A 26,713-nucleotide genomic window follows, 5' to 3' on the forward strand; every position below is an offset into this window, starting at 1 on the left:
ACCATCTCCCCCCAGCAGCCTTTTATTTTCTGTGCTTACACAGCCTGGTGCTTGTTTGTGTTTAACACAGATTTTTGGAACAAGACAACAAAGATGATGACTTATCTAACGGCTTGGTCCTGATTGACCTGGGTCAGAGTATAGACATGAAACTTTTTCCCAAAGGAACTGCATTTACAGGAAAGTGTGAAACTTCTGGTTTCCAGTGTATTGAGATGCTCAGTAACAAGCCATGGAACTACCAGGTAGAGAACTAGAGATGTGGAACCTTTCCTGTATTACGTTCACTGCAGTCTCAACGTGAATTTGGGCATCCAGGTAGTTTGAGCTGGTGTAGTCCTCTTCTTGGAGAAGGCAATGGCACCCCACTTCAGTACTCCTGCCTGGAAAACCCCTTGGACGGAGGAGCCTGGGAGGCTGCAGTCTATGGGGTTGCTGAGGGTCAGACATGACTGAGCGACTTCACTTTCACTTTTCACTTTCATGCAATGGAGAAGGAAATGGCAACCCACTCCAGTGTTCTTGCCTGGAGAATCCCAGGGACGGGGGAGCCTGGTGGGCTGCTGTCCGTGGGGTCGCACAGAGTCGGACACGACTGAAGCGACTTAGCAGCAGCAGTCCTCTTCTAGCCCTGGAGACAGACCACACTGCAGAGCTGTTTTCAGTCGTAGGCACGCCACACTTCGTGGGGCTTGGGGTGCAGCTCAGAAACGACAGCTAGCCCCTGGGGAGGAGAGGAGCATCCACGGGGTTAACACTGCTCTGGCCTCATGACAGAGTGAACGACACAGTGGCCCAAGAAGAACAGAACTTCTGAGATGTTCCGTCGGGGTGCGGAGGGGGTGACCTGCCGTCTGTGGAAGCCTCCAGCAAAGGCTAGATGGCCACTCATAGGGCATGTCAGTGTGAGGGCTGACACGTGGCTTCCAAAATTCTTTAAAACTGAAATCCTATTACTGTTTCCTATGATTTATTGTATTTGCTGCATAACTTGGACAGACATGATAATTTACTCATGTGTAAATTACTATTTTAATCATTGATACATACCCATATTTTCATTTTCTTTTATTAAAAAACTTTATTTTATATGGGAGTATAGCCAATTAATAACATGGTGATAGTTCCAGGTGGACAGTGAAGACACTCAGCCATACATACACGTGTGTCCTTTCTCCCTCAGACGCCCCACGCATCAGGCTGCCCACGACACTGAGCAGAGTTCCCTGTGCTGCATGGGAGGTCATACACGTGTGTCCTTTCTCCCCAGACGCCCCAGCCATCAGGCTGCCCACGACACTGAGCAGAGCTCCCTGTGCTGCACGGGAGGTCATACACGTGTGTCCTTTCTCCCCAGACGCCCCAGCCATCACGCTGCCCACGACACTGAGCAGAGCTCCCTGTGCTGCACAGGAGGTCCCTGTTGACACCCGTATTTCCTTTATAGATTGATTACTTTGGAGTTGCTGCAACCATATACTGCATGCTTTTTGGCACCTACATGAAAGTGAAAAATGAAGGGGGCATCTGGAAGCCTGAAGGTCTTTTCAGAAGGTGGGTATTAGTGTTGGTGCTCCAGTGGATGTTGCCTTCTGTCTGGTGGAAGATGGACCTTTGCCACGAACATCCATGCCTTGGGAAGCAGGGTGACATAGCATAGTCCTGACCCTCTGAGCACTGAGAGTTAAGCGGTTCTGTTTCTCCATTCGTAACTTTTGTTCAACAAGTGTGTAGACAGTTAATTGAATCTCTACTTTCTCTTAGTTATAATAGAGCCAACATTTCCATTCTTGATGTATTAAGTTGGCTTTAGGTGAGAGTGAAGTCAGATGCAAGAGTGGGGTTGCCATGTGTGTTGAAGGCTACACTTCATCCTTCTTTTATGGCTTTGTCTCATCAGGCTTCCTCACTTGGACATGTGGAATGAATTTTTTCACATAATGTTGAATATACCCGATTGTCATCATCTTCCATCTTTGGATTTGTTAAGGCAGAAGCTAAAGAAAACATTTCAAGAACACTATACCAGCAAGATCAAGACCCTGTGTAACAGGCTAATTGTACTGCTCTTAGAATATAAGCGTTCTCGGAAATAAAATATGGACACTCCCTGGAGATCACCTTGTAAATACTTGCCCGTTCACTCAGTACCTCGATGTCTACATTTACTATTATTGTAAATGTTTCTTAAAAATAAAAGCCCACAAAGTATATCCATGTGACATAGTTGTTACAGATATTTCAATAAAATACACAACAGGATAAGGTCCCTGCCGAGCAGCTGATTTCACGGCTTTTGGGGTGGATGCGAGCATTTATGAGGACAGTCTGCACAAGGATGTGCTCTGAAAGCGCTTAAAACACTGACCTGTTCACTTTAAGCCAGAAAAGAGCCACGTCAGGTTTTTTTCACCCAAATTTAAAGGTTTATATTTGCGTAAAATAAGCAAAATTTCCCCAAATGTATCCAGCGGACTTCATGTTTTTATGAATAAAATATGCATGTCCTTTATATATATAACTGTGTGTGTGTATGTATATGTATGTATCGCTCCCCAAGTGGCGCTAGTGGTAAAGAACCCACCTGCCAGTGCAGGAGACATAAGAGATGGCCTCAAACCCTGGGTCGGGAAGATCCCCTGGAGGAGGGCATGGCGCCCCACTCCAGTACTCTTGCCTGGAGAATCCCATGGACAGAGGAGCCTGGCGGCTCCAGTCCATGGGGTCACGCAGAATGGGACACAACTGAAGTGATTAGCACGCATACATGCCCTTTGTCGTACCTGTTCTTCATTGCTATCCATGGGAAATAATGCAGGGATAAATCTTAAGCGTCTTGTTTTTTAAAAGTACCATGAAAAAGACTATGCCAGATCTTGAAAATAGTCATATAAACCCCATACATCATTAATTAGCTCTGAAATAACAGCAGCCAACATCATTCATTGACCAGCCCCTGCATTAGGAGGTGAAGTCTCAACCACTGGACCACCAGGCAAGTCGTGCAAATATGTTTTTATTTTAAAAATAATATAACCTACATGACTGATTAAACATATCCTCAAATTAGAAGGAAAACAACATTAGATTTACTCACAGTGTCAAAACAACTGAGCACTGATAAAGACATTTGTGGGATTTTTTTCTTTCCTCTTGAAAATGTTTGCAGTGGAAACAAGACTAAAACAGATAAGGGTGCTGTTTTACTAAAGTGAAAGTGTCAGTTAGTCATGTCCAACTCGGCAACCACATGGAGCCTACCAGGCTCCTCTGTCCATGAGATCCTCCAGACAAGAATACTGGACTGGGTTGCCATTCCCTTCTCGAAGGTATTGTCCTGACCCAGGGATGGAAACCAGGTCTCCTGCACTGCAGGCAGATTCTTTACCGTCTGAGCCACCAGGGAAGCCCCCTGTTGTACTAAACTCAGAGCTAAATGAGTCCGTCTGTGGAAAACAGCTGTGGCGCCTTCTTGTCTCGGGCAGGGAGGACCCTTGGCCTCTGCTTCCAGCCCCTGTCAACATGTCCTGCCTCCCTGCCAGCCCATTTGCTGTTACTGAATCTTCAGCCCCATCACACCCAAGACACCCTCTGTGTCCTTCACACCAGCAACCTCAACCTGACCAGTGTCATCTCGGCGTTGCTGCCACCCATCTGGTGCCCAGTCTGTGCCAAGGACTCCACTCACCACCTGCACAGTCAGCTTTCCTAGCTGCAGCCTTGTCCCCAGGGAGGAAGGCTCCATCGAAATAAAGAAGTCATTTTATTAAACACACACTAGGAAAGTAGATCGTTTTTGGTGGTGGTGGTAGTGATGGGTTTTTGGTTTTTGGTTTTTCTCCATGGTACAAACTGTAGCAGTTCTCTTCATTTCATTATAAATTAGTTGTCTGGACCACATACATGGTTCATCTGCACAAGGACAAAAACTCTGCATCCAAAGGGCAACTGAGGGACCTCCCTGGTGGTCCAGTGGTTATCTCACCTCCCAGTGCAGGGGGCTAAGATCCCACAGGCCTGCTGCTGCTGCTGGTAAGTCGCTTCAGTCGTGTCCGACTCGGTGTGAGCCCATAGACAGCAGCCCACCAGGCTCCCCAGTCCCTGGGATTCTCCAGGCAAGAACACTGGAGTGGGGTGCCATTTCCTTCTCCAATCCCACAGGCCTGGGGGCCAAAAAAATCAACACATACAAAACAGAAGTAACACTGTAACAAATACAATAAAGACTTTAAAAATGGTCCTTACAAAAAAATCTTAAAGGGGGTGGGGGGTAACAGATGGATGCCACAAACAGCAGTGTTGGGGGCAAAGAAACCTCCAACTCACCGACGGAGACCGATGGAGACTGGAGTTCCCTGGGGACAGAGCTGGGTTCCATTTACCCCCTGTCTCGAGCTGAGCAAGGGCCCAGCTCATCCTAAGTGCCCAGGTATGGGCTGGATTCACCAAGGTTCAGATTTAATATCTACTTGGGCTTCCCTTGTAGCTCAGTCGGTAAAGAATCTGCAGTGCAGGAGACCCAGGTTCAATCCCTGGGTTGGGAAGATCCCCTGGAAAAGGAAATGGCAACCCACTCAGTATCCTTGCCTGGAACATCTCATGGGCAGAGGAGCCTGATGGGCTGCAGGCCATGGGGTCACAAAGAGTCAGGCACGACTGAGCAACTAGCACTTAACCAACTGAACTGTACGCTTAGAAATGGTTATGATGGTAAATTTCACGTTGTCTTTTTTACCACAATTAAAAATGTTTTAAATAAAATGAAAAATGTTAGTCGTTCGGTCGTGTCTGACTTTTTCCAACTCTATCTGCAGCCCACCAGGCTCCTCTGTCCACGGGATTCTCTGGGCAAGAATACTGGAGTGGGTTGCCATTTCCTCCTCCAGGGGATCTTGCCAACCCAGGGATCAAACTCAAGTCTCCTGCTTGGCAGGCAGATTCCTTACCATCCGAGCCACCAGGGAAGCCCTTTAAATAAAATAAATCCCTTTAATTTCCCAGAAGGAGTAGGTTGATGTATTGACAGATTTGAAATGGGAAAGTGGCCTCAGGGAGCAACTGACTCAAAATCTTGCTATAATTTAATTCAACAAACTTTGAGAGCCTCCCTTGAAAAGAAGCAATTGTGACAGAATTTGATCTTCACGTTCATATTGTTGTTCATTTCGAATAAACACCGCATCTAAAAGCTACCATACTAGGACGTGTTCCTTTAGCATATTTCGGTATTTTAAATTCATTCAGTAACACCACAGCACAGTATTCATTTAGTAAAACAGCAAAGTATCATATAAAAATAAAGGAAATCTTTTCTATATCCATCAAAAGGACTTAAATGTATGAGCAATGCCCTCCATAAACTCCTTATAGATTTTCCTCTCCTTACTTCTATGATCAGCTCTAAGCATGACCACACAGAGCCGGCAACTCAGGACGGGCAGGGCGATTCACAGTCTTATCAAAACACAGATGGGAGCCTGGGCTGAGAAAGTAACCTCTAGGTAGGAAACGCGAACAGTGACGATAGCTTATCTTGGTTTCCGGTCGTGCACAATTCCAGGCTCGGGATCAGGCGCTGTTATCAAAATTGACCTTCTTGGGTGAGAAGCTGAGAATCTCCTTCAAGGAAGGGTCTTTACCCTCTGGAGCTATTTCAGACTCAAACATCTGCTGTAACAAAGTGTCCACCGTCTTGTACTCTGGGAGAAAGGAGAAAGGGCGCATGGAACCGGACTGTGGGGGAGGAGGGGCGCACCCGGCCCCTCAGAGCTGGGCTTTCCCAAAGGAGGACCTTGGAGCCCCTCCCACGGAGCTCCCAACCCCCACGGAGGCTCTGCAGAGCAAGGAGAAGGTCCTCCTTGAAGAAGGCAGGAGGACCACCTCTGGGGTGGCGTGCCCGCCCCACTCCTCCCTGCATCTATGCTGTGCTGTGTCTAATTGCAAGGTACCGTGTCCCCACCAAAGCCCTGGCTGGAATTCAGACAGATTTGCATTCACTCGATTTTGTCCTTTAGTTGCCAAGTATTATCAACTCTGTGTGACCTCATGAACTGTAGCCCATCAGGCTCCTCTGTCCATGGGATTTCCCAGGCAAGAATACTGGAGCAGGTTGTCATTTTCTTCTCCAGGGGGATCTTCCCAACCCAGGGATCAAACCCAAATCTCTTGCACTGGCAGGCAGGTTCTTCACCACTGAGCCACCAGGGAAGCCCCCTTGGGTTTACTCCGTCATTCCATAATTCACTGCAAATCAGTAAAGTAATTAAACAGCTTATGTTAATGACCCCGTGTCCCAGGCACATTGTGAGGCCCTGGGAATACAGTTCAGTTCAGTTCAGTCTCTCAGTCGTGTCTGACTCTGCAACCCCATGGAATGCAGCACACCAGGCCTCCCTGTCCATCAGCAACTACCGGAGCTTGCTTAAACTCATGTCCATTGAGTAGGTGATGCCATCCAACCATCTCATCCTCCTCCCACCTTCAATCTTTCCCAGCATCAGGGTCTTTTCAAATGAGTCAGTTCTTCGCATCAGGTGGCCAAAGTATTGGAGTTTCAACTTCAGCATCAGGCCTTCCAATATTAAGGACTGATTTCCTTTAGGATTGACTAGTTGGATCTCCTTGCTGTCCAGGGGATTCTCAAGAGTCTTCTCTAACACCACAGTTCAAAAGCCTCATTCTTCAGTGCTTGGCTTTCTTTATAGTCCAACTCTCATATCCATACATGACTACTGGAAAAACCATAGCTTTGACTAGATGGACCTTTGTTGTCAAAGTAATGTCTCTGCATTTAATAAGCTGTCTAGGTTGGTCATAACTTTCCTTCCAAGGAGTAAGCATGTTTTCATTTCATGGCTGCAGTCACCATCTGCAGTGATTTTGGAGCCCAAGAAAATAAAGTCTCTCACTGTTTCCATCGTTTCCCCATCTATTTGCCATGAAGTGATGGGACCAGATGCCATGATCTTAGTTTTCTGAATGTTGAGTTTTAAGCCAACTTTTTCACTCTCTTCTTTCACTTTCATCAAGAGGCTCTATAGTTCTTCTTCACTTTCTGCCATAAGGGTGGTGTCAGCTGCATATTTGAGGTTATTGATATTTCTCCCAGCAATCTTGATTCCAGCTTGTGCTTCATCCAGCCCAGCATTTCTCATGATGTACTCCGCATATAAGTTAAATAAGCAGGGTAACAATATACAGCCTTGATGTACTCCTTTCCTGATTTGGAACCAGTCTTTTGTTGCATGTCCAGTTCTAACTATTGCTTCTTGGCCTGCATACAGATTTCTCAGGAGGCAGGTCAGGTGGTCTGGTATTCCTATCTCTTGAAGAATTTTCCAGTTTGTTGTGATCCACAGTCAAAGGCTTTGGCATATTCAATAAGCCAGAAACAGATACTTTTCTAGAACTCTTGCTTTTTCAATGATCCAACATATGTTGGCAATTTGATCCCTGGTTCCTCTGCCTTTTCTAAAACCATCTTGAACATCTGGAAGTTCACAGTTCACATCCTGTTGAAGCCTCACTTGGAGAATTTTGAGCATTACTAGCATGTGAGATGAGTGCAAGTGGGCGGTAGTTTGAGCATTCTTTGGCATTGCCTTTTTTCGGGACTGGAATGAAAACTGACCTTTTCCAGTCCTGTGGCCACTGCTGAGTTTTCCAAATTTGCTGGCATATTGAGTGCAGCACCTTCACAGCATCATCTTTTAGGATTTAAAATAGCTCAACTGGAATTTCATCACCTCCACTAGCTTTATTCATGCTTCCTAAGGCCCATTTGACATTGCACTCCAGGATGTCTGGTTCTTGGTGAGTGATCACACCATCATGGTTATCTGGGTCGTGAAGATCTCTTTTGTATATTTCTTCTGTGTATTCTTGCCACCTCTTCTTAGTATCTTCTGCTTCTGTTAGGTCCATACCATCTCTGTCCTTTATTGTGCCCATCTTGGCTTGAAATGTTCCCTTGGTATCTCTAATTTTCTTGAAAACATCTCTAGTCTTTCCCATTCTATTGTTTTCCTTTATTTCTTTGCATTGATCACTGAGGAAGGCTTCTTATCTCCTCTTGCTATTCCTTGGAACTCTGCATTCAAATGGGTATATCTTTCCTTTTCTCCTTTGCATTTCACTTCTCTTCTTTTCAGTTATTTGTAAGGCCTCCTCAGACAACCATTTTGCCTTTTTGCATTTGTTTTTCTTGGGGATGGTCTTGATCACTGCCTCCTGTACAATGTCATGAACCTCCATCCATAGTTCTTCAGGGACTCTATCAGATCTAATCCCTTGAATCTAATGTCACTTCCACTGTATAATCATAAGGGATTTGACTTAGGTCATACCTGAATGGTCTAGTGGTTTTCCCTACTTTCTTCAATTTAAGTCTGAATTTGGCAATAAGGAGTTCATGATCTGAGCCACAGTCAGCTCCTGGTCTTGTTTTTGCTGACTGTATAGAGTTTCTCCATCTTCGGCTGCAAAGAATATAATCAATCTGATTTTGGTATTGACCATCTGGTGATGTCCATGTGTAGAGTCTTCTCCTGTGTTGTAGGAAGAGGGTATTTGCTATGACCAGTGCATTCTCTTGGCAAAACTCTATTAGCCTTTGCCCTGCTTCGTTCTGTACTCCAAGGCCAAATTTGCCTGCTACTCCAGGTATTTCTTGACTTCCTACTTTTGCATTCCATTCCCCTATAATGAAAAGGACATCTTTTGGGGGTGTTAGTGCTAGGAGGTCTTATAGGTCTTCACAGAACTGTTCAACTTCAGCTTCTTCAGCATTGCTGGTCAGGGGATAGACTTGATTTACTCTGATACTGAATGGTATGCCTTGGAAACGAATAAATATCATTCTGTCATTTTTGAGATTGCATCCAAGTACTGCATTTTGGACTCTTTTGTTGACCACGATGGCTACTCCATTTCTTCCAAGAGATTTTTGCCCACAGTAGTAGATATAATTGTCATCTGAGTTAAATTCACCCATTCCAGTCCATTTCAGTTCGCTGCTTCCTAAAATGTCGATGTTCACTCTTGCCATCTCCTGCTTGACCACTTCCAATTTGCCTTGATTCATGGATGTAATATTCCAGCTTCCTATGCAATATTGCTCTTTACAGCATTGCACTTTACTTCCATCACCAGTCATATCCACAACTGAGTACTGTTTTTGCTTTGGCTCCACCTCTTCATTCTTTCTAGAGTTATTTCTCCACTGATCTCCTGGGGACACAATGGAGAGCAAAAAAGATACAGCCCTGCACCTGTGGAGCTCTGAGTCTGCAGAGAAGACAGATGGTGACCAGGCAGTCACTCAGCAATGAATGTGCCGCTGACCTGTGCTAAAAGGTGGGGAGGAGAGCTGGGGGAGCTCACAGGACCACCTGACTTCTTGGGGAGCCCAGGGTGCTTCCCCGAGGAAATACTACCTGAGCAGAGACCTGTAGGTGGAGAGGCCTTGATTAGGCAAGGTGGAGTGGGATGAGGGCATGGGGAGAGAGCAGCATGTGCAAAGGGCCTGTGCAGGATGGAGCAGGGGAGCCAAGGAAGTAGGGCCAGCAGGGCTGAAGGGCAAAGGCATAGGGGGTCCTGGGCTGAGATACTCAAGGGAACCAGATATGGGGCCCCCAAGCCCATGGCAGGTCTTTACCCTTGACCCACAGAAAGCCCCTGAAGGTCAGGTTTGCATTCTGGAAACATCACACCAGCTGCTATGAGAAGGATGGATCAGAGGCAGTTTCAGGTTGGGTTAAAACTTACTTTTTGATGCAATTCTGAAGTACAGTCCTTTCAAGTCCTTCTTTTTGTTGTCTCCTTCGTCCGCACTGAAGCCACTGTCCTTGGCGTCCATGTTGTCAATGAGCCCCCCGTCCTGCACCTCTTCCCTTCAGGGAGGAAGACATGTGTGAACACGGCCGAGTCCCTCAGCTGAGCCCCTCTCTGTCCTCCCAGCCGTGGCCCCACGCCACCCGTGCAGCCGGTGAGGGTCTCAGGACTGGCACCCAGGAGCCAGCTGGCTGCCATGGGACTCGGGAGTTAAAGGTGGTCAGGACCCTGCCAAGAACACCCCACCTCCAAAGTCCACGAGCCGTGTCAGGAACTGCTACTCACTCTTGGACCCCCACTCCAAGCTCCTGAATCTTCTTCTCAATGGCAGTTTCCACTTCACTCTTTTCTAACGAATATGCCACAAAAAACGCCTCCAAGATGAACGCTATGAAAATACTGAGAAAGAATAAAAGAAGAGGATGTTATGTTGAGTCAGCCATGGTCTAAGTGATGGGAAACCGTAATGCCAAACAGTTTTCAAGCCCAAATGAGAAAAAGGCTGCCCATCTTTGCAAAGAAAACATAACATGAAGAAATGACAACGTGTCTTTCAAGCATTGGGCACAACTTTCTTTCATCTGGAAAATCAGTCTTCCTCTACATCCTATTTAAACAATGACTATTAAGAAAATAGAGGGTTTTTTAATTCACAATTTTTAAAGGTTATAGTCCAGTTATAGTAATTATAAAACACTGGCCATATTCCCTGTGTTGTAGCTGATGACAAGTCACTTCAGTCATGTCCAAGTCTTTGAGAATCTAAGGACTGTAGGCCACCAGGATTCTCAAAGCAAGAATACTGGAGTGGGCTGCCATGCCCTTCTTCAGTGGATCTTCCTGACCCAGGGATCGAACCTGAGTCTCTCCTGTCTCCTACACTGGTAGGCAGGTTCTTACTCCTAGTGCCACCTGGGAAGCCCGTCCTTGCATCTTATTTTATATGTAACAGTTTGTACCTCTGAATCCCCTACCCCCATACTGCAAAAGTATCAACTGATTCACCAATTTGTGTCATCCTTGTGCAGGGGCAATGTGAATCTTCTTTGTATATGGTTCCAATTTTATTACATGGGTTGCCAGACCAAGCACAAAAATACAGTTTAAGGGGAAGCTTAGGCCAAATGATGGTTGATAGAAAACTCTCCACGAATGTCTCATGTTTCTGCACAGTCTAGATCCTGGAGCAAAGGCACTGGGAGTCAATTTAGGGATGTACTAACTGTAAAAAAATTCACTATGGAAAACCTGAACTTTTTGACCAACCCAATCAGTACATAGCCTCTGGAGATGTCCCATGGTAGTAAAGCTTGGCGCTGCCCCCTCCCCAGAGATCACTGTGGCTAGCAAAGACCTCTCCTCCCCAGAGACCTGCTTGCATTCAAAAGTAAAAATATGGTCTTTCTTGAACTTACTTACAAAATAGAAACAGACTCACAGACTTAAAGAATGAACTTACGCTTGCCAGAGAGGAAGAATGGGGGGAAGGGACAGTTAGGGAGTCTGGGATGGACATGTACACACTGCTGTATTTAAAACAGATAAACTTTTTGAAATTTAGTAATGTTTATCTTTTTGCCAGTTTTTCTAAATGTGCCCTGGACATCTAATAACAACATATGAGATACAAAATTTTTAATATGTTTGTGTAGGATATGATTAACATAAATTAAATATAAATCTATTATATTTAAATTATTAATGACATCATTCAAGATGCTCCTATTCTTTTCCTATTCTTTTTTCTGCACTTGATAAAATATTCTCAGAGAAATGTTAATATGTCTCACTATGATTATGTGTTTTTTCTTTTCCCTTTATTTCTTCTGATTTTGCTTTATGTATCTTTGTTTCTTTGCTGTTAAGGTGTTTAACAGTTTATGATGTCTATCTTCTTTGGGAATTGTACCATTTATCATTATCAAGGAATTGTACCTTCAATCATTATCAAATTGTACCATTTATCAATAATTGTATCTATTATGTCATTTAAAATAAATATATTAAATTTAAAAAATAAAATAAAACAGAAAACCAACAGAGACCCACACATCTAGCACAGGGAACTCTGCTGCATGTCACCCGGCAGCCTGGAGGACAGCAGAGCTTGGGGGAGAATGGACACGTGCATATGTACGGCTGAGTCCCTCCCCTGTTTACTTAACTATCACACTGTTAACTGGCTATACGCCAATACAAGGAAAAAAGATTTTAAAATAAGGTATTTCTCTTTCTCTCTCTCTCTCCAGAGGGGAGGATAAGCAGGTCTTCCCAGATACACAGATTAGAGTTTCCTCAGTTTGAATTTCTGGTTCTACAATCTAGCCCATCCAGCTGGCCCTCATCTCGCTGCTTAGTGGGGATTAGGGCTCAGGGAGCAGACCCAAGTATTGCTCTGGCTGCAGCTTCCGTAAGCTCTGTCTTGGACCCTCGGTGTCTCGCTCTGTCATTACATACACGTGACGCGCATGCACAGTGACCCGTCGACTAGAGAGTAGGGAGTCCCAGCCCCTCACCACCTTGCCTTCACTCAGTGCTGTTGGAGCCCCGCTGTCACCGCCTCCACGAACCTTGGGGAGGAGCCCCTACAGCTTTTCACGATCCCCCAGCCCACCCCAGCATTCTAAAAATCGCTCTTAGAGCCACTTGGAGGCGTTCTTCTCTTGTTCCTGTTGCATGTTCTGTCCAGACTGTGCAGGACCAGCAGCGCTGAGCGGTTCTTCCCTTCCCCTCCCTCTACTGGGACGTTCTTCAGCCAAAACCAGCAGGTTGGTGGCCAAAGCAACCTTGAGGTAACAAGGCCCGGGGCTGGGCTGCCACGCCAAGAGCTGCGTGCCCTGGGCACTGAGAAGGGTACAACAGCCAGAAAACATCTCTGGGAAAAAAACTCAGCGATCAAGGGCTTCCATGGTGGCTCAGTGGTACAGAATCCATTTGCCAATGCAGGGAACACAGGTTTGATCCCTGATCTGGGAAGATCCTACATGCTGCAGAGCAACTACTGAGCCTGTGCTCTAGAGCCCATGGGCCATGAGTACTGAAGTCCAGGCACCCTAGAGCCTGCACACTGCAAAAAGAGAAGCCACTGCAATGAGGAGAAGCCCACACACCATGAGAGTAGTGCCCACTTGCTGCAACTAGAGAAAAGCCTGAGCAGCAAGGAAGACCCAGCACAGCCAATGCATAAATAAATAACCAAAATTATTAAAGAAACGAAAACCTGTGATCAAGGGAACTCAGATTCCCACAAGGAACAATGGGACTAGAATCAGAGATCGGCAAGCTGGGAGGAAAGCCCTCTGAAGCACTGAGATGTCATAACTGCTCTCAAAAAGTGGCTGAGTTCCCCCACCCCCGGAAGACGGATCAGGACAGAACTGGAACCAATGCAGAGAAGTAACCAGTGGCACCTTTCCATTCTCCCTGTGCAAGGACAGGGGAGGACCAGAGCTGGCCAACAAGGAAACTAACTCATTTAGGTTCTAAGGAATCCCAGGAGCTGGGCAGATTTCAGCAGAGGGTGGATGCAATTCACAAGGATGTTCATCCCAGTGGGGAAGGGTAGGGAGACCCACCAGGACCCCAGAGCCCTTCTGACCCAAACAACTTGTGAGGCTATGATATTTATATGACATACTGACATGCACGGCTGGCTGACACTGAAGAACACGAGTGTGAACAGAAGTTAGACGCCTCCCTTCCGGTGTCCTGGGCATCTAGCAAGGGAGATGGGACCCATCCACAGGGAAGTCCAGGGTGGAGCCAGGGAGGAGGGAGGTGCAAGCGGCTGTAGGTCTGAGGGTGGTGGGGGGGGGCAGGTCTGGAAAGGCCCACTGGCAGGAGCAAACTCACTTCACAATGAGAATGACGACCACCACGTGGAAGCCGATGAAATACAGCTTTGCTGCCTGGTGTGTCACGAGGGCAAAGCCGTCCGCGAGGAGTGCGAAGCTAAGGCACCAAACCTGCCAGGTCGTTGTTTAGTCGCTCAGTCGTGTCCCACTCTTTTCGACCCCTGGACTATAGCCCGCCAGGCTCCTCTGTCCACGGGACTTCCCAGGCAAGAATACTGGAGCGGGTTCCCATTTCCTCCTCCTCCCAGGAGCTGCTCTGAGCATCCCCCACCACGCCGCCTCCTCAGAAAGGATATTGTGCCACTGGTTAACCACGGTGAGCTCCGTCAGCAGGATGAGTGAGGATGCCAGGTCGTTGAAGTTGTTCTTGCAGTACCTGCCTTGGGCAAATGCTGAGTCTTTTAAGGCTGGGTTCCCACACACCAGGGCATCAGGACTGCCAGAACCGGGGTCCAGGAAGTGGATTTTGCCGTGGAACACTTCCATCCCAATGATGGCAAATGCGTAGTAGACCACCTAGGGTGGGCGGCAGGGTCACGGGGTGGCACGCGGGGTGAGGGGAGGCAGGAGGACATGGACACAGGCGGGCCAGGTGACAACAGCCAGCAGGGAAGGCTGCTACCCTCATTCCAGGAATGGCTGCCCCCAGCCATGAGTTCCAGCAACATCAGGAAAAAGCGTGGCTGGGCTTTGCCCACCGAACACTGGGTTGTTCAGGGATAGGAGACACCCCAGCTGGACCACACCTTGCCCTCTCCCAGAGTCTCCATTTACAAAGTCAAAGTGATGCTGCTAACAAGTCAGGGGGTTAAATTCACTACTGTTGTTCACTCCTGTCTGACTCTTTGTGACCCCATGGAATGCAGCCCACCTGGCTCCTCTGTCCATGGGATTGTCCAGGCAAGCATACTGGAGTGGGTTGCCATTTCCTTCTCCAGAGGGTTTTTCTGACCCAGGGATCTAACCCACATCTCCTAAATTGGCAGGTGGATTCTTTATTGCTGAGCCACCAGGAAAGTTAGAAATCATTAGATTTCGAATATTGGTCATATTGTGCATATTTGTCATATCGTATAGCGATTTCCCAGTAGAGTTTAAAAAACAACCCAGATACAAGAGCCATGCACTGGAAGAGCTTAAATCCCTGAGAACCACCTGGTGGTTAGGGCTAGGAATACCCCCTGGACTGCGGGTGAGAAAAACTGTAACGCGATTAACCCGCTGAGGCTGGGGTGTTCATTACAGCAGCCAGTGTACCTGAACTGTTTGCAGGTATAAATGCCTGATGTTTATACACATTTGATATTTCTAAAAATGACTCCTAGAAACCACTGAACTCATTGATTTCACATCTCTTTCTTTCCCTCACTTAAAATAAGGCTCAGAGAGAGCTGCTAAGAATGAATTTCTTAAGACTTCCCTGGTGGTACGGTGGCTAAGAATCTGCCTGTCAAAGCAGAGGACACAGTTTGATCCCTGGTCCGGGAAGATTCCATATGCCTTGGGCAACTAAAGCCCATGTGCCACAACCAATGAGCCCAGGTGCTGCAACCACTAAAGCCCTAGAATCTGCGCTCTGCAACAAGAGAAGCTCCACTGTGAAGAGCCCACCCACTGCAACGGACAGCAGCCGCTGCTTGGCATAACTAGAGAAAGCCCATGCAAAGCAACGAAGACCCAGTGCAGCCAGAAATGAGTAAGTAATTTTTAAAAAATGAACATTTTACCACTTGCTTCACGTGGATCAGAAAGAAAACACTCACCAAGACCAGGCCGCCGAATGTCAGCATTGTGGGGCCAATGTTAATTAAGGTGGTCACGATCACCCGAAACCTGGGATAAAATGAAGTTTCTGACACAAGGAAAAGGGCAGGTAAGAATAAAACTGACACCATCCTAGCACCTTGGGTCTAATGCCTCTCCCTCCTGCCCTGGATCTGTCCTCTAAATGCCTCTGGGAATCTGCCTTTACAATTTTGTCGGTGTCAGTCCATCTACTGAACTGGGTGGGAGGGGCAGCAGGTGGTTAACCTGTATTTCCCCTACAGCAAAGCAAGGCAGTTAAAAAAAAAAGAGAGAGAGAAAGAAAGGTCATCAGTTTCACCAGTAAGACAAAGGTGGGTATTGAGGCTGAAAACCCATCCAGCCTGGGACTTCCCTGGTGGACCAGCGGTTAAAACGTTACCCTTCAATGCAGGTGGGTGAGGGTTCGATCCCTGATTGGGAAGCTAAGATCCCACGTGCCTTGCGGCCAAAAAAACAAAACATAAAACAGAAATAATACTGTAATAAATTCAATAAAGACTTTAAAGATGGTCCACAAGAACAACAAAAAACTTGTAAAAAAAGAAAAACGATACAGTCTCATCGGATTTTTTCCTCCACTTTTTTCTTCATCAAAAATCCAGTCTGTATTAAAGCTTCCTTGGAGACTTAGGTTGAAAGAGTGAGTACCCTGTGGGGTAGCAGGCCAGTCCTCGAATGGAGGCATCCCGCTATGCTCCTGGAAAGGAACCTAGCCTATCCCAAGCAGAGTGGGCTTTTCCAGGTTTGGGGATCAGACTCCCGGGTTGTGCCCTACGTCTGTCTCTTTCTCGCTGTGCATCAGGGGAAACCTCTCGCTCTCGCTGAGCTTCAGTGTCATGACCCATGAACTCAGGATCATTAAAGCCTCTACATCAAGTGTTGTTGGAAGGACTTAACAAGCAAAGGTCCGTCTAGTCAAGGCTATGGTTTTTCCTGTGGTCATGTATGGATGTGAGACTTGGACTGTGAAGAAAGCTGAGCGCCGAAGAATTGATGCTTTTGAACTGTGGTGTTGGAGAAGATCTCCTTGGACTGCAAGGAGATCCAACCAGTCCGTCCTAAAGGAGATAAGCCCTGGGATTTCTTTGGAAGGAATGATGCTAAAGCTGAAACTCCAGTACTTTGGCCACCTGATGCGAAGAGTTGACTCATTGGAAAAGACTCTGATGCTGGGAGGGATTGGGGCAGGAGGAGAAGGGGACAGCAGAGGATGAGATGGCTGGATGGCATCACTGACTCGATGGACATGATTTTGAGTGAACTCTGGGAGTTGGTGATGGACAGGGAGGCCTGGCGTGCTGCGATTCATGGGGTCGCAAAGAGTCGGACACGACTGAGCGACTGAACTGAACTGAACTGAATACTTTGGCCACCTGATGCAAAGAGCTGGCTCACTGGGAAAGACCCTGATTCTAGGAAAGATTGAGGGCAGGGGGAGAAGGGGTGACAGAGGATGAGATGGCTGGATGGCATCAACTCAATGGACATGACAATGAAGGACAGGGGAGCCTAGAGGGTCACAAAGAGCCAGACCCGACTCAGGGGCTGAACAACAATAAGACGATGGTTATCACACTGTTAGCATTGAAGTTAAGTGAAGCGAAGTGAAGTCGCTCAGTTGTGTCTGACTCTTTGCAACCCCACGGACTGTAGCCTACCAGGCTCCTCAGTCCATGGGATTTTCCAGGCAAGAGTACTGGAGTAGGTTGCCATTTCCTTCTCCAGGGGATCTTCCTGACCCAGGGATCGAACCTGGGTCTCCCGCATTGTACGCAGACGCTTTACCGTCTGAGCCACCAGGGCCAGCATTAGCTGCCGTCAAGACTCGCAAGCACAGTTGAGGGACCAGGTCACAGGGATGAAAGTGATGGACTGATTTCCTGCCCTCAGGGAGCTGCCACGGGTCCCCTTCACCATCTTCACAGGGTCCCTGCCGCTGCCCACTGCCCCCGCCCACTGCCCCCAGAGAACCCAGGTCCTCTATACAAGTTCCACCCTGGGGACACAGTTGGGCGTGTTTCTAGCTCCCAGGCAGGATGGTCTCTGTCGAGCCCCAGAGAGGGGAAACCACCCAGGTGCAACGGTTCCCCATGGTTTCATCCTTACCTCTGGATGCTGACGATGACCCGAAGGAGCCGGAGTATTCTCAAAATCAAGACAATATCCAGTACCTGCTGACTGTTGTATTTTCTCGCTGGAAAAAGAGCACAGTCAACTCTCATTGTTCTTTCTGAGCACCTCCAGCTTGTCCCATAATTCAACAACGCCTGAGACTCTGTGGGTCCTGGGGAAATACGCACTTCAAGAACAGGGTGATGGCTCCATGCAATAAGGAAGGGAGGGTTCTGCAAGCTGATCAGAGCTGAGCTGAGCAGCCCTGCCAGCCCTAGAGCAAAGACTCATAAGTGCAGGACCAGACTTCAGACCATCATCAAGAAGGGACTGTGAGTCCCGTTCTATGGAACACATTTCAGCAAGCCCTTCTCCCCCAGCATTCAGGTTAAGAAGCTACTCTGTCTGGAATTCCCTGGTGATCCAGTGGTTAAGAATCCAACTACCAATGCAGGGGACATGGGTTCAATCCCTGGTCTGGGAAGATCCCACGTGCCTCAGGGTGACTAAGCCCATGCCACAACTACTGAGTCTGTGCTCCAGAGCCCGTGCTCTGAAACAAGAAAAGCCGGTGCAATGAGAACCCATGAGCCTGTGCACTGCAACTAGAGAAAAGCCACGCGCAGCAATGAAGACCCAGCACAGCCAAAAATATAAAGAAATAAACATTTGGAAAAAAAAAAGAGAGAGAGAACCTGCTTTATCTGTAAATAATCTTCTCTGCCTTCTACAGGAAGGAGTGTGCAAGGTGGTGAGGGCACAAGTGGGGAAGCCAGAAGAGGGTAGAAGGAAGAGGGTGGGAGGATGGTGGGCAGAGGCTGATGCTACAGCTGGATCCGGGGTCAGGGGTCAGCATGGGCAGAAGGTCAAGGATGAGCCCTGAGACCAAGGGCAGTTTTGGAGAAATAACCAGGTGAGTGGTTGGTATGATGATGCCTATACATGAATCTCTACATAAAGAAGCTGAGCACCGAAGACTTGATGCTTTTGAACTGTAGTGCTGGAGAAGACTCTTGAGAGTCCCTTGGACTGCAAGGAGATCAAAGCAGTCAATCCTAAAGGAAATCAACCCTGAATATTCATTAGAAGGACTGATGCTGAAGCTGAAGCTCCAATACTTTGGCCACCTGATGTGAAGAACTGACTCACTAGAAAAGACCCTGATGCAGAGGATGAGATGGTTGGATGGCATCACCGACTGGATGGACATGAGTTTGAGCAAATTCTGGGAGATGGTGAAGGACAGGGAAGCCTGGCATGCTGTGGTCCATAGGGTCGCAAAGAGCTGGACACGAATGAGCGACTGAACAACAACCACAGAGCTAAACACAGACAAAGCTAGCATCCCTCTCCAGAACACGGAACACTGTTACCGATTCTCTTTCATCCCCTCTGCGTTGCTCCAAACACCCTAAGAGTGCACCGTAGATGTTCTACAAAGATCACTGATTGAACACATGATCCAGGAAGCAGAGAAGCTGGGAGTGGGTGATGACACTGACCTTGAATGGTGGTGTTGGCCACAGTGGCCAGCAGGGCTGCGATGATGATCAGCGTGTCGAACCTAACAGTGAAGAAGCAGCATCAGTAAGGAATCAAGAGAAAGGTCTGTCAAGCTCAGGACAGTGAATCCTAAGAAAATGCGGAATCCCATCTCCTAGGGAAAGCCAAGATCCAGCCATCAGACTCATTTCCATGATTTTTAGGATAGCAGATACAAAAAGAAACACTGTGTTTAATCACTGACTGGCTGCTCCAATTAACCATTCTGGGAAATCTGTAGAAATCAACTAATTCATATCACTCTGCCTTCCAACATAGCTACATACTTGCAAGAACACTTTGACACATTTTCAGAATACACAGTATAATTTTTTTTGGCATTAATTTTACTAAATGCATTGCAACTTAAATTTTTTTTTTCTTTTTGTGTTTTGGCCACACTGAGCAACGTGTGGGATCTTAGTTCCCTGACCAGGGATCAAACCCACATCCCCTGCATTGGAAGCATGGAGTCTTAACCACTGGACCACCAGGGAGGTTCTGCAACTTTCTAATTAAAGATGAACTTCATCATGCCATTACTTTTCTTTCTGACAAAGGTGCCATGGTCCTGGACAACACTGGTCAGGTCCCTCCTGTTGGGCCACACAAGAACTCTAGTGAGTTTCTTGGCACTGAAAGCAGTGACCACAGAGATCCAACTTTCCAAACTGTGTCCTCCTAAAGTTTGTGTTCCATGATGCCTGACACTCAGTGGCACCCGAGATGGTGTGCAGCATGCAGGCGATGGTTTGAGGCCAGGAGGTACACAGCCTGGAGAAGAGAAGGTCACAGAGACACATCCAGCCCAGGAAAGAGCTCACTAAGGTCCTCATCATCCAGCCATGCAGGCCATGTTTTCTGATAATAAGACTAGATGAGTGTGGGGCCCAGCAGTTCTGGAGGGAACTGTCTCACTGGGCCTGTGTCCTAAGATTCCTTTTCAAATTCAAGATGTGATTCTAATTTTAGCCAGTCATTCGAACTGACATCATAAATCACAGCTCTGACAACCAGATGTTCCCATGTCCTCAAGACTTCATTCTAAGAAGCCTGGGGACTTCCCTGAAGTCCAGTGGTCAAGATGCCACACTTTCACTGCAGGGGGCGCAGGTTCGACTCCTGGGAGGACCAAGAACCAAGATCCCTCATGCTCTGCAGCATGGTCAAAAAAACAAAACAAGACTAATGAGCAAAGAGCAACAAAAAAGAAACCTCAAAACTAGGCAGACGGAGCTGTGTTCCCACAGTGTGACAGGAAGCCCTGTCTTCACCCACAGTTCCCCCACTACCCACAAAAAAACACACAGACTCACCAGTTCCAGAACTGCTTCCTTCCAAAATAAGCGCTGGGTTCATACGTGTACAATTTCAGGAGAATCTCAATGATATACAGAGAAAGGAAAAGCCATTCTGCGTAGGAAATTAAGGAGTCCTTCTCATCCAAAGCAATGAATATGGCATTTATTAGAATGATGACATCGTAAACCCAGACAAAAATCCTGGCAGGAGAGAAAAAGAAGAGATTCTGTCATATATTGCAGTTAAAAGAGAAAAAAGCAGGTTTAGAGCCCTACAGGGACAGATGTGTTTCCTGTCAATGGGATGAATGTGATATACTCACCACCTCCCACTCCACCAACACACACAAACACACATTCACCCCTCATGGAAAGAAAGGTTCCACCATGGTCAGGGCCCTGAAATTCACCTGCCTCCCAGGCTTTCCTACCAGAAGAAAATGAAGACAGCATGAGGGAGAAGGCCCAGTGTTACCAAGTTCACCTTTCCGGCACAGCGGCTGGGTCAGAGGAAAGGTTCAGTAGAATCGGGGGCAAGGAGAAGGGACCACTGTATCTCCACTGCTTGTCCCTGGAAAACTGGAATCCTTTGCTAAGAAAGCTCCTGAAAACTTCTTTTTAAAAAAAAAAACCAAATTCTCTTTTACTTTTCTAAACAGGTTAAGATTATTTTACCAATATTTTCTATTTAACACAGCACATCCAAACTACTATCTGCCTAACACATAATAATCATAAAAATTATAAATGAGATATTTGGCATCCTTTTTTGGTATGAAGTCTTTGAAATCCGGCGTGTGTGTGTGTGTGTCTTTTTTTTAAATTGGAATATAGTCGCTTTACACACACACGAGACTTCCAGGGAGTCAACATGTCCTATTTTCTCACCAAGTCAGGGGTGAAAAGGGATGAAAAAAACGTGATATTTGGGCTCAGGATCAACTTTTCAATGACAGAGCGGGTTGCCCCAAGCAGGCATCTGCGTGCTGTGCTCCTGGGCGAATCCTGGACGTGGCCGCAGGAAGACAGAGTCCTAGCCCACTGTTCTGGGGAAGCTTCAGACTGCAGGGGCCAGCCCTGGAGGCCACATGTGGACACACAAACATCCACCAAGTGAAACACATCTGTAGCTCAATGTTGAGATGAATGGAAAGGACCTTTTACATAAACGGTTTTGGTTAATATAAAATATGGGCACTGAAAGGGATATTTATCAACATCATAGGCTGGGCTACTTTCAAGGACTTCTGAACCATTTACTTTTTAAAAAACTATTTATTTGCAACAGGTCTTAGCTGTGGCACGTGGGATCTCAGATCTTTGTTGCGGCATTCGGGATCTTTAGTCATGGCATGTGGGATCTAGTTCCCACCAGGGGCAGAACTTGGGTCCCTTGCACTGTGAGTGTGGAGTCTTAACCACTGGACCCTCAGAGACGTCCCATCATTCACTTTTATGAGACAATAAATTCAAAGACAGCAAGAGGGGAAATCTCTGCTGATAGGAGTATTCCAGGCAATGTGTAGCAAAAATAAGGTCTCCAACCAGGATAAAGGGCTCTTGCTGGAGTCCATCGTGTTGTTCATCACGTCTGACTCTTTGCGACCCCATGAACTGCAACACTCCAGGCTTCCCTGTGCTTCACCATGTCCCAGAGTTTACTCAACTCACGTCCACTGTATTGATGACACTATCCAACCATTGGTCTGCCCCCCATTCTCCTCCTGCCCTCAGTCTTTCCCAGCATCAGGGTCTTTTCCAATCAGTCACTTTTCACCAAGTCCATCTACTTGAGAATAAAAGATTCAATTGACATTCTTAACAGTCATTCCCGTGATGCTAACTCACATCTTCCTACCACATTTTACAGAGTCAAAATACCACACTTGCCATCAACTTCCTAATAACTCTGACAGGACTGGAACTTTCTGAAATCAGAGAGTGATTCGCTTCCCTGACTCAGAAAGCACAGCCAGTCTGTGGCTCTTGAGCATTAAAAAAAAAAAAAATCAAAGAAGGAAGCGTCATCTAAAAGCCTGGCCTCTGGCTAAGGTTAAACACAGCTTGTCCAAAACCCTTTCCATGCCTCCCTGAAAAAACAAAAACGCACAGAACAGGGAGTGACTTATAGCTTCAATGGTGAAATGTATTCAGTCCAGACAGCACTAACTGATTGCACAACTTTGAAAGCAACTTGAGAGAAAACCGACTCCATGTCACTTGCCTATGTTGAACCATCTTCTGGACCAAGAGGCTTGCGGATGACTGGTATACCCGAGGCATCCAAGTTTCCAGTGGGTGTTTCTTGATGTTGATGGCGACTACCCGGATGTTGAGGAGGTCAGCCAAGCGTAGAAAGTTCACTTTGTCTGCAATGAAAAGACGACCCCCCAATATGGGGCCACTGTGACACTAAGGTCCAGAGAGTGACACCAAGACCGCGCTCTTGGATCTGCATTTCACAGATGAAGATCTGAAGCCGCAAAGGCCAAGGCCAAGGGGCCAACGAGTGGCCCCGCCTCCCGCCTGTCCTCACGCAGACCCTGCGCCAGCCTAAAGCAGCCAAACCAAGCATGCGACTTTGCTGGTTCACAGATGCCACTGCCTCCCTCCCTGCCTCCCACCTCACTTTCCTCCTCAGTGAGGACAGTCGCTGCCTCCCGCGTCTGCCTGACCTGCGTTTCCAGCCTCAATCCCACGTCCCTGTCTGCCCCTCAAAACCTCCAAGGTAGGCATAACCCTTACCCTTCAACCTCCACCCTTTTCTCGGCCCACCCTCCTCTCTGCCCCTTCTCAGGGACTCAGTCAAACCCACAGCCTCCACAACACACTGGCGCGTCATCCCAGGCCACAGTACGGTGATCACTTTCTTTTTAAAAATAATTAGGTAATTAATGCTTGGCTGCGCTGGGCCTTCACTGCTGTGCGGGCTCTCTCTAGTTGCCCGAGCAGGGGCCACTCTCTAGCTGCAGTATGCGGGCTTCTCACTGCAGTGGCTTCTCCTGTTGCAGAGTATGGATTCCAGAGCACGGGCTCAGTAGCTGTGGCACACGGGCTTAGGTATCCCTTGGCATGGGTCTTGGAATCTTCCCAGACCAGGAATAGAACCTGTGTCCCCTGCATTGTCAGGTGGACTCTTAACCACTGGACCACCAGGGAAGTCCACAGTGATCACTCTCCTGACTAGCCTGGACCCACCCAGCTGCTGAGCCAATGCACTCAGGACCTGCTGAATGCCCAGGGCAAGCAGACTATTCTACATCACCTCATGCACCTCTCCCCGACCAGGCTTGTGGGGTACTGACCAAGAGTCCACTGTTCATGTATGAACTTCCTGTTACATACAACTTCAAGAAACATCACATCGATGGATGAAATCAGATTGTACACAGAGTGTTGCTGCTTCTTTGAAAACCAAGTTGAAGGCTTTGTTAAGCTTTAAAGAAAGTTGTAAATTGCAGGTACAGATTCAGGTATAGCTGAGATAGTTGTTAAAGAGTGGGGTGGATTTTTTTTTAAATTTTTTAGAAGAATTATTTTAAAAAATATTTATTTATTTGGCTGTGCTGGGTCTTAACTGCGGCCCTCGGGGTCTTTTATCTTCGTTGTGGCATGTGGGACCTTTACTTGTGGCATGCAAGCTCTCAGTCGCGACATACGGGATCTAGTTGCCTGACCAGGGATAGAACGCAGGCCCCCAGCCTTGGGAGCACACAGTCTTAGCCACTGGACCACCAGGGAAGTCCCGGGATAGAGTTTTTAAATTCTAGAATGCTTCGCAGTTAGAGGCCTAGACGATGGCCAGGTCTCCAAGGTTTCAGAAGTAAACAACCAGTCATGGTTCTACAGATGTCACCATAATAATTAATTTGAGAAAGATGACAGTGAACTGCTGTCAACAGACACCCAGGCAAAGAGAAAGCCCCAGCCATGTTCAAAGTGGGGCCTCATCCGAGCGAGGAGCCTGAATTAGACAAAACACTGAGTGATATTCAACAGTCATGTTGCTTATATTCTCTAGGAGTGCCACAGTAAAGAAGCTGCCTGCATGCGGAAGATCCAGGTTCGATCCCTGGGTTGGGAAGACCCCCTGGAGAAGGAAATAGCAACCCATTTCAGTGTTCTTGCCTGGAGAATCCCATGGACAGAGGAGCCTGGTGGGCCATAGTCCATGGGGTTGCAAAGAATCGGACATGACTAGGACATGACTAAGAGATTAACACTGCACACTCAATGATCCTAAAAACATCAACTTGGATGAAAGCATTCTTAGATATCTTAGGATATCTAAGAATATCTTATTCGTAGATTCGATTCTGGGTCTTTAGAGTTAGAACCAAAACACATATATTTGTCTTAATAGCCAAAGCATGTAGTACCCACTCAGGGGGAAGGGCAGCCTGGGAAAATTAGATGATGTGATAACTTGAGTTCAGACACTTGGGCTATGTGAACTCCACCATCAGAGGGCAGGAAGACACTGACATGACAGCCACAAATAGGGTTCAGGGGAACCTACTGTTAAGAATCCAGCCAAGAGACTTCCCTGGTGGTTCAGTGGCTAAGACTCTGAGGTCCCAGGGCCGGGGCCTGGGGTTCAGTCTCTGGTCAAGGAGCTCGAGCCCACGCTGCAACTAAGAGTTCAAATGCCACAACTAAAGACTCCATGTACTGCAACTCAGACCTGACAAGTCAAATAAATAAATGAAACTTTGTGTGTGTGTGTGTGTGTGTATGTATGTATGGGTGTGTCTGTGTGTGTGTACACAGAATCCACCCAAAACCTCAGTCGTCAAATAACCTCAACCAACAGGGACTCTATCAGTATCACTGGGCTCACATCTTTTCATCCAGAAGATTCTGTAGAACAAGAAAGGACAGGACTTCCCTGGTGGTCCACTGGCTAAGACTCCGTGCTCCCGATGCAGGGGGCCAGGGTTTGATCCCAGGTCAGGGAACTAGATCCCATGTGCTGCAACTAAAGATTCCACATGCTGCAGACCCAGCAGAGCCAAATAAATAAACATTAAAAAAAAAAAAAAAGAACAAGAAAGGACAAAGAGAATCCAAATTATGGTAATTTTGTGTCAAGAAATTTGTGCCCATCTGGTACTATATGTTGGAGATTAGGGGTCAGCAATTCTTTTCTGCAAAGAGTAAATACGTTAAGTTTTGTGGACCAATTGATCCCTGTTTCAACTTTTCAATTCTGCCACTTTAGCATGAAAGCAGCCATAAACAAAACACAGATGAGTGAGCCTGGCTGTGTTCCAGTAAAATGTGTTTATAAAAACAGGCAGTGACCATATATAGCCTGTGGATCACAGTCTACCAACTCTTGTTGTAGACACATTATTCTCTGTACTCTCTGTTAACAATTCTATTCGGCTCTTTTCTTTCCACGTCTGTAAGTTTCATCTTTCTCAGTATAACACCAGATTTAAGTCTAACACTTTTGGCACTAACGGAATTCCAGCCTTTAACCTTGGAAACCACACAAGCCCATAGTTATAGATCAAGGGAGAAAGCGAGCATGCCTCACAGAGCCAGTGGTCTCCCCGCTCGTACTGAGTGGAGACTACAGTGACGTGCGAAATTCTGTTTGTCTTTCTGTTATTAAAACTGTCTTTGAAAGTGTTGGTTAGGGACTTCCCTGGTGGTCCAGTGGTTAAGACTTCACCTTTTAATGCAGGGAGTTGGGGTTCCATCCCTGGAGGGGGCCTAAGATCCCACATGCCTTGAGGCCAAACATCAAACAGAAGCAATACTGTAACAAGTTCTATGAAGACTTAGAAAAAGGGTCCACATCAAAAAAACCTTTAAAAATTTAAAAAAAAAGGAAACGTTGGTTAACGAAAGGAGTCTTTGCACACCCTCAGATATAACTACTATCTCCCTTAAAAGATAACCTACGATCCCTAGAAGTTAACAAATCTAATTGGCTGTCTTCCTTGAGGACATGTTTGCCCTGGTAACAGTATTTAAATTGACATCCCTGTTTTGTGAAAGGCAAAATACCGGGGAAGTCTGCTAAGCTGTGAGTCTATGGGCACCCTCCTGCCACTTCCACGGAGCGCTCATAAAATCTGGGACTTGGACGGACTCCTTTTTTCAAACTAGATGAGTCCTGGTCTCATTTAATTTACAAACAGGATCATGACTCAGGTGGCAAAACTGAGCAGGGCTTCCTGGGCGTGATCCAAAAGGATACCTGCACCCCAGTGCTCATTGCAGCATTGTTTACAACAGCTAAGACATGGAAGCAAC

At 46.9% G+C, this 26,713-nt stretch overlaps 2 protein-coding genes and 1 non-coding gene across 4 annotated transcripts in view; 1 reads left to right on the forward strand and 2 right to left on the reverse strand.

Moving 5' to 3' along the window:
• The window catches only part of BUB1 (BUB1 mitotic checkpoint serine/threonine kinase), a 33,151-nt gene extending 30,633 nt beyond the window's left edge, over nt 1-2,518 (forward strand). For both annotated transcript variants that reach the window (XM_027554530.1, XM_027554531.1), the window contains exons 23-25: nt 71-245; nt 1,448-1,554; nt 1,901-2,518. In XM_027554530.1, the coding sequence (XP_027410331.1) occupies nt 71-245; nt 1,448-1,554; nt 1,901-2,096 (478 nt within the window). In that variant the 3' untranslated portion in view covers nt 2,097-2,518. The remainder of the gene's footprint in view (nt 1-70; nt 246-1,447; nt 1,555-1,900) is intronic.
• Nucleotides 2,519-5,063: 2,545 nt separating this feature from the next.
• LOC113900903 (two pore calcium channel protein 2-like) overlaps nt 5,064-26,713 on the reverse strand; it is a 55,035-nt gene continuing 33,385 nt past the window's right edge. The window contains exons 10-19 of the mRNA XM_027554532.1: nt 22,671-22,815; nt 20,462-20,647; nt 19,106-19,167; nt 17,598-17,685; nt 15,449-15,518; nt 13,982-14,201; nt 13,684-13,774; nt 10,117-10,230; nt 9,766-9,890; nt 5,064-5,699 (exon numbers count right to left, since the gene is read on the reverse strand). Coding sequence (XP_027410333.1) covers nt 5,569-5,699; nt 9,766-9,890; nt 10,117-10,230; nt 13,684-13,774; nt 13,982-14,201; nt 15,449-15,518; nt 17,598-17,685; nt 19,106-19,167; nt 20,462-20,647; nt 22,671-22,815 — 1,232 coding nt within the window. The 3' untranslated portion in view covers nt 5,064-5,568. The remainder of the gene's footprint in view (nt 5,700-9,765; nt 9,891-10,116; nt 10,231-13,683; nt 13,775-13,981; nt 14,202-15,448; nt 15,519-17,597; nt 17,686-19,105; nt 19,168-20,461; nt 20,648-22,670; nt 22,816-26,713) is intronic.
• LOC113901941 lies at nt 10,817-10,923 on the reverse strand. The gene has a single exon (XR_003513601.1). It is a non-coding gene; the product is annotated as a U6 spliceosomal RNA (small nuclear RNA).

This window comes from Bos indicus x Bos taurus, chromosome 11 (assembly GCF_003369695.1).
Source record: "Bos indicus x Bos taurus breed Angus x Brahman F1 hybrid chromosome 11, Bos_hybrid_MaternalHap_v2.0, whole genome shotgun sequence".
Lineage (NCBI taxonomy): Eukaryota > Metazoa > Chordata > Mammalia > Artiodactyla > Bovidae > Bos > Bos indicus x Bos taurus.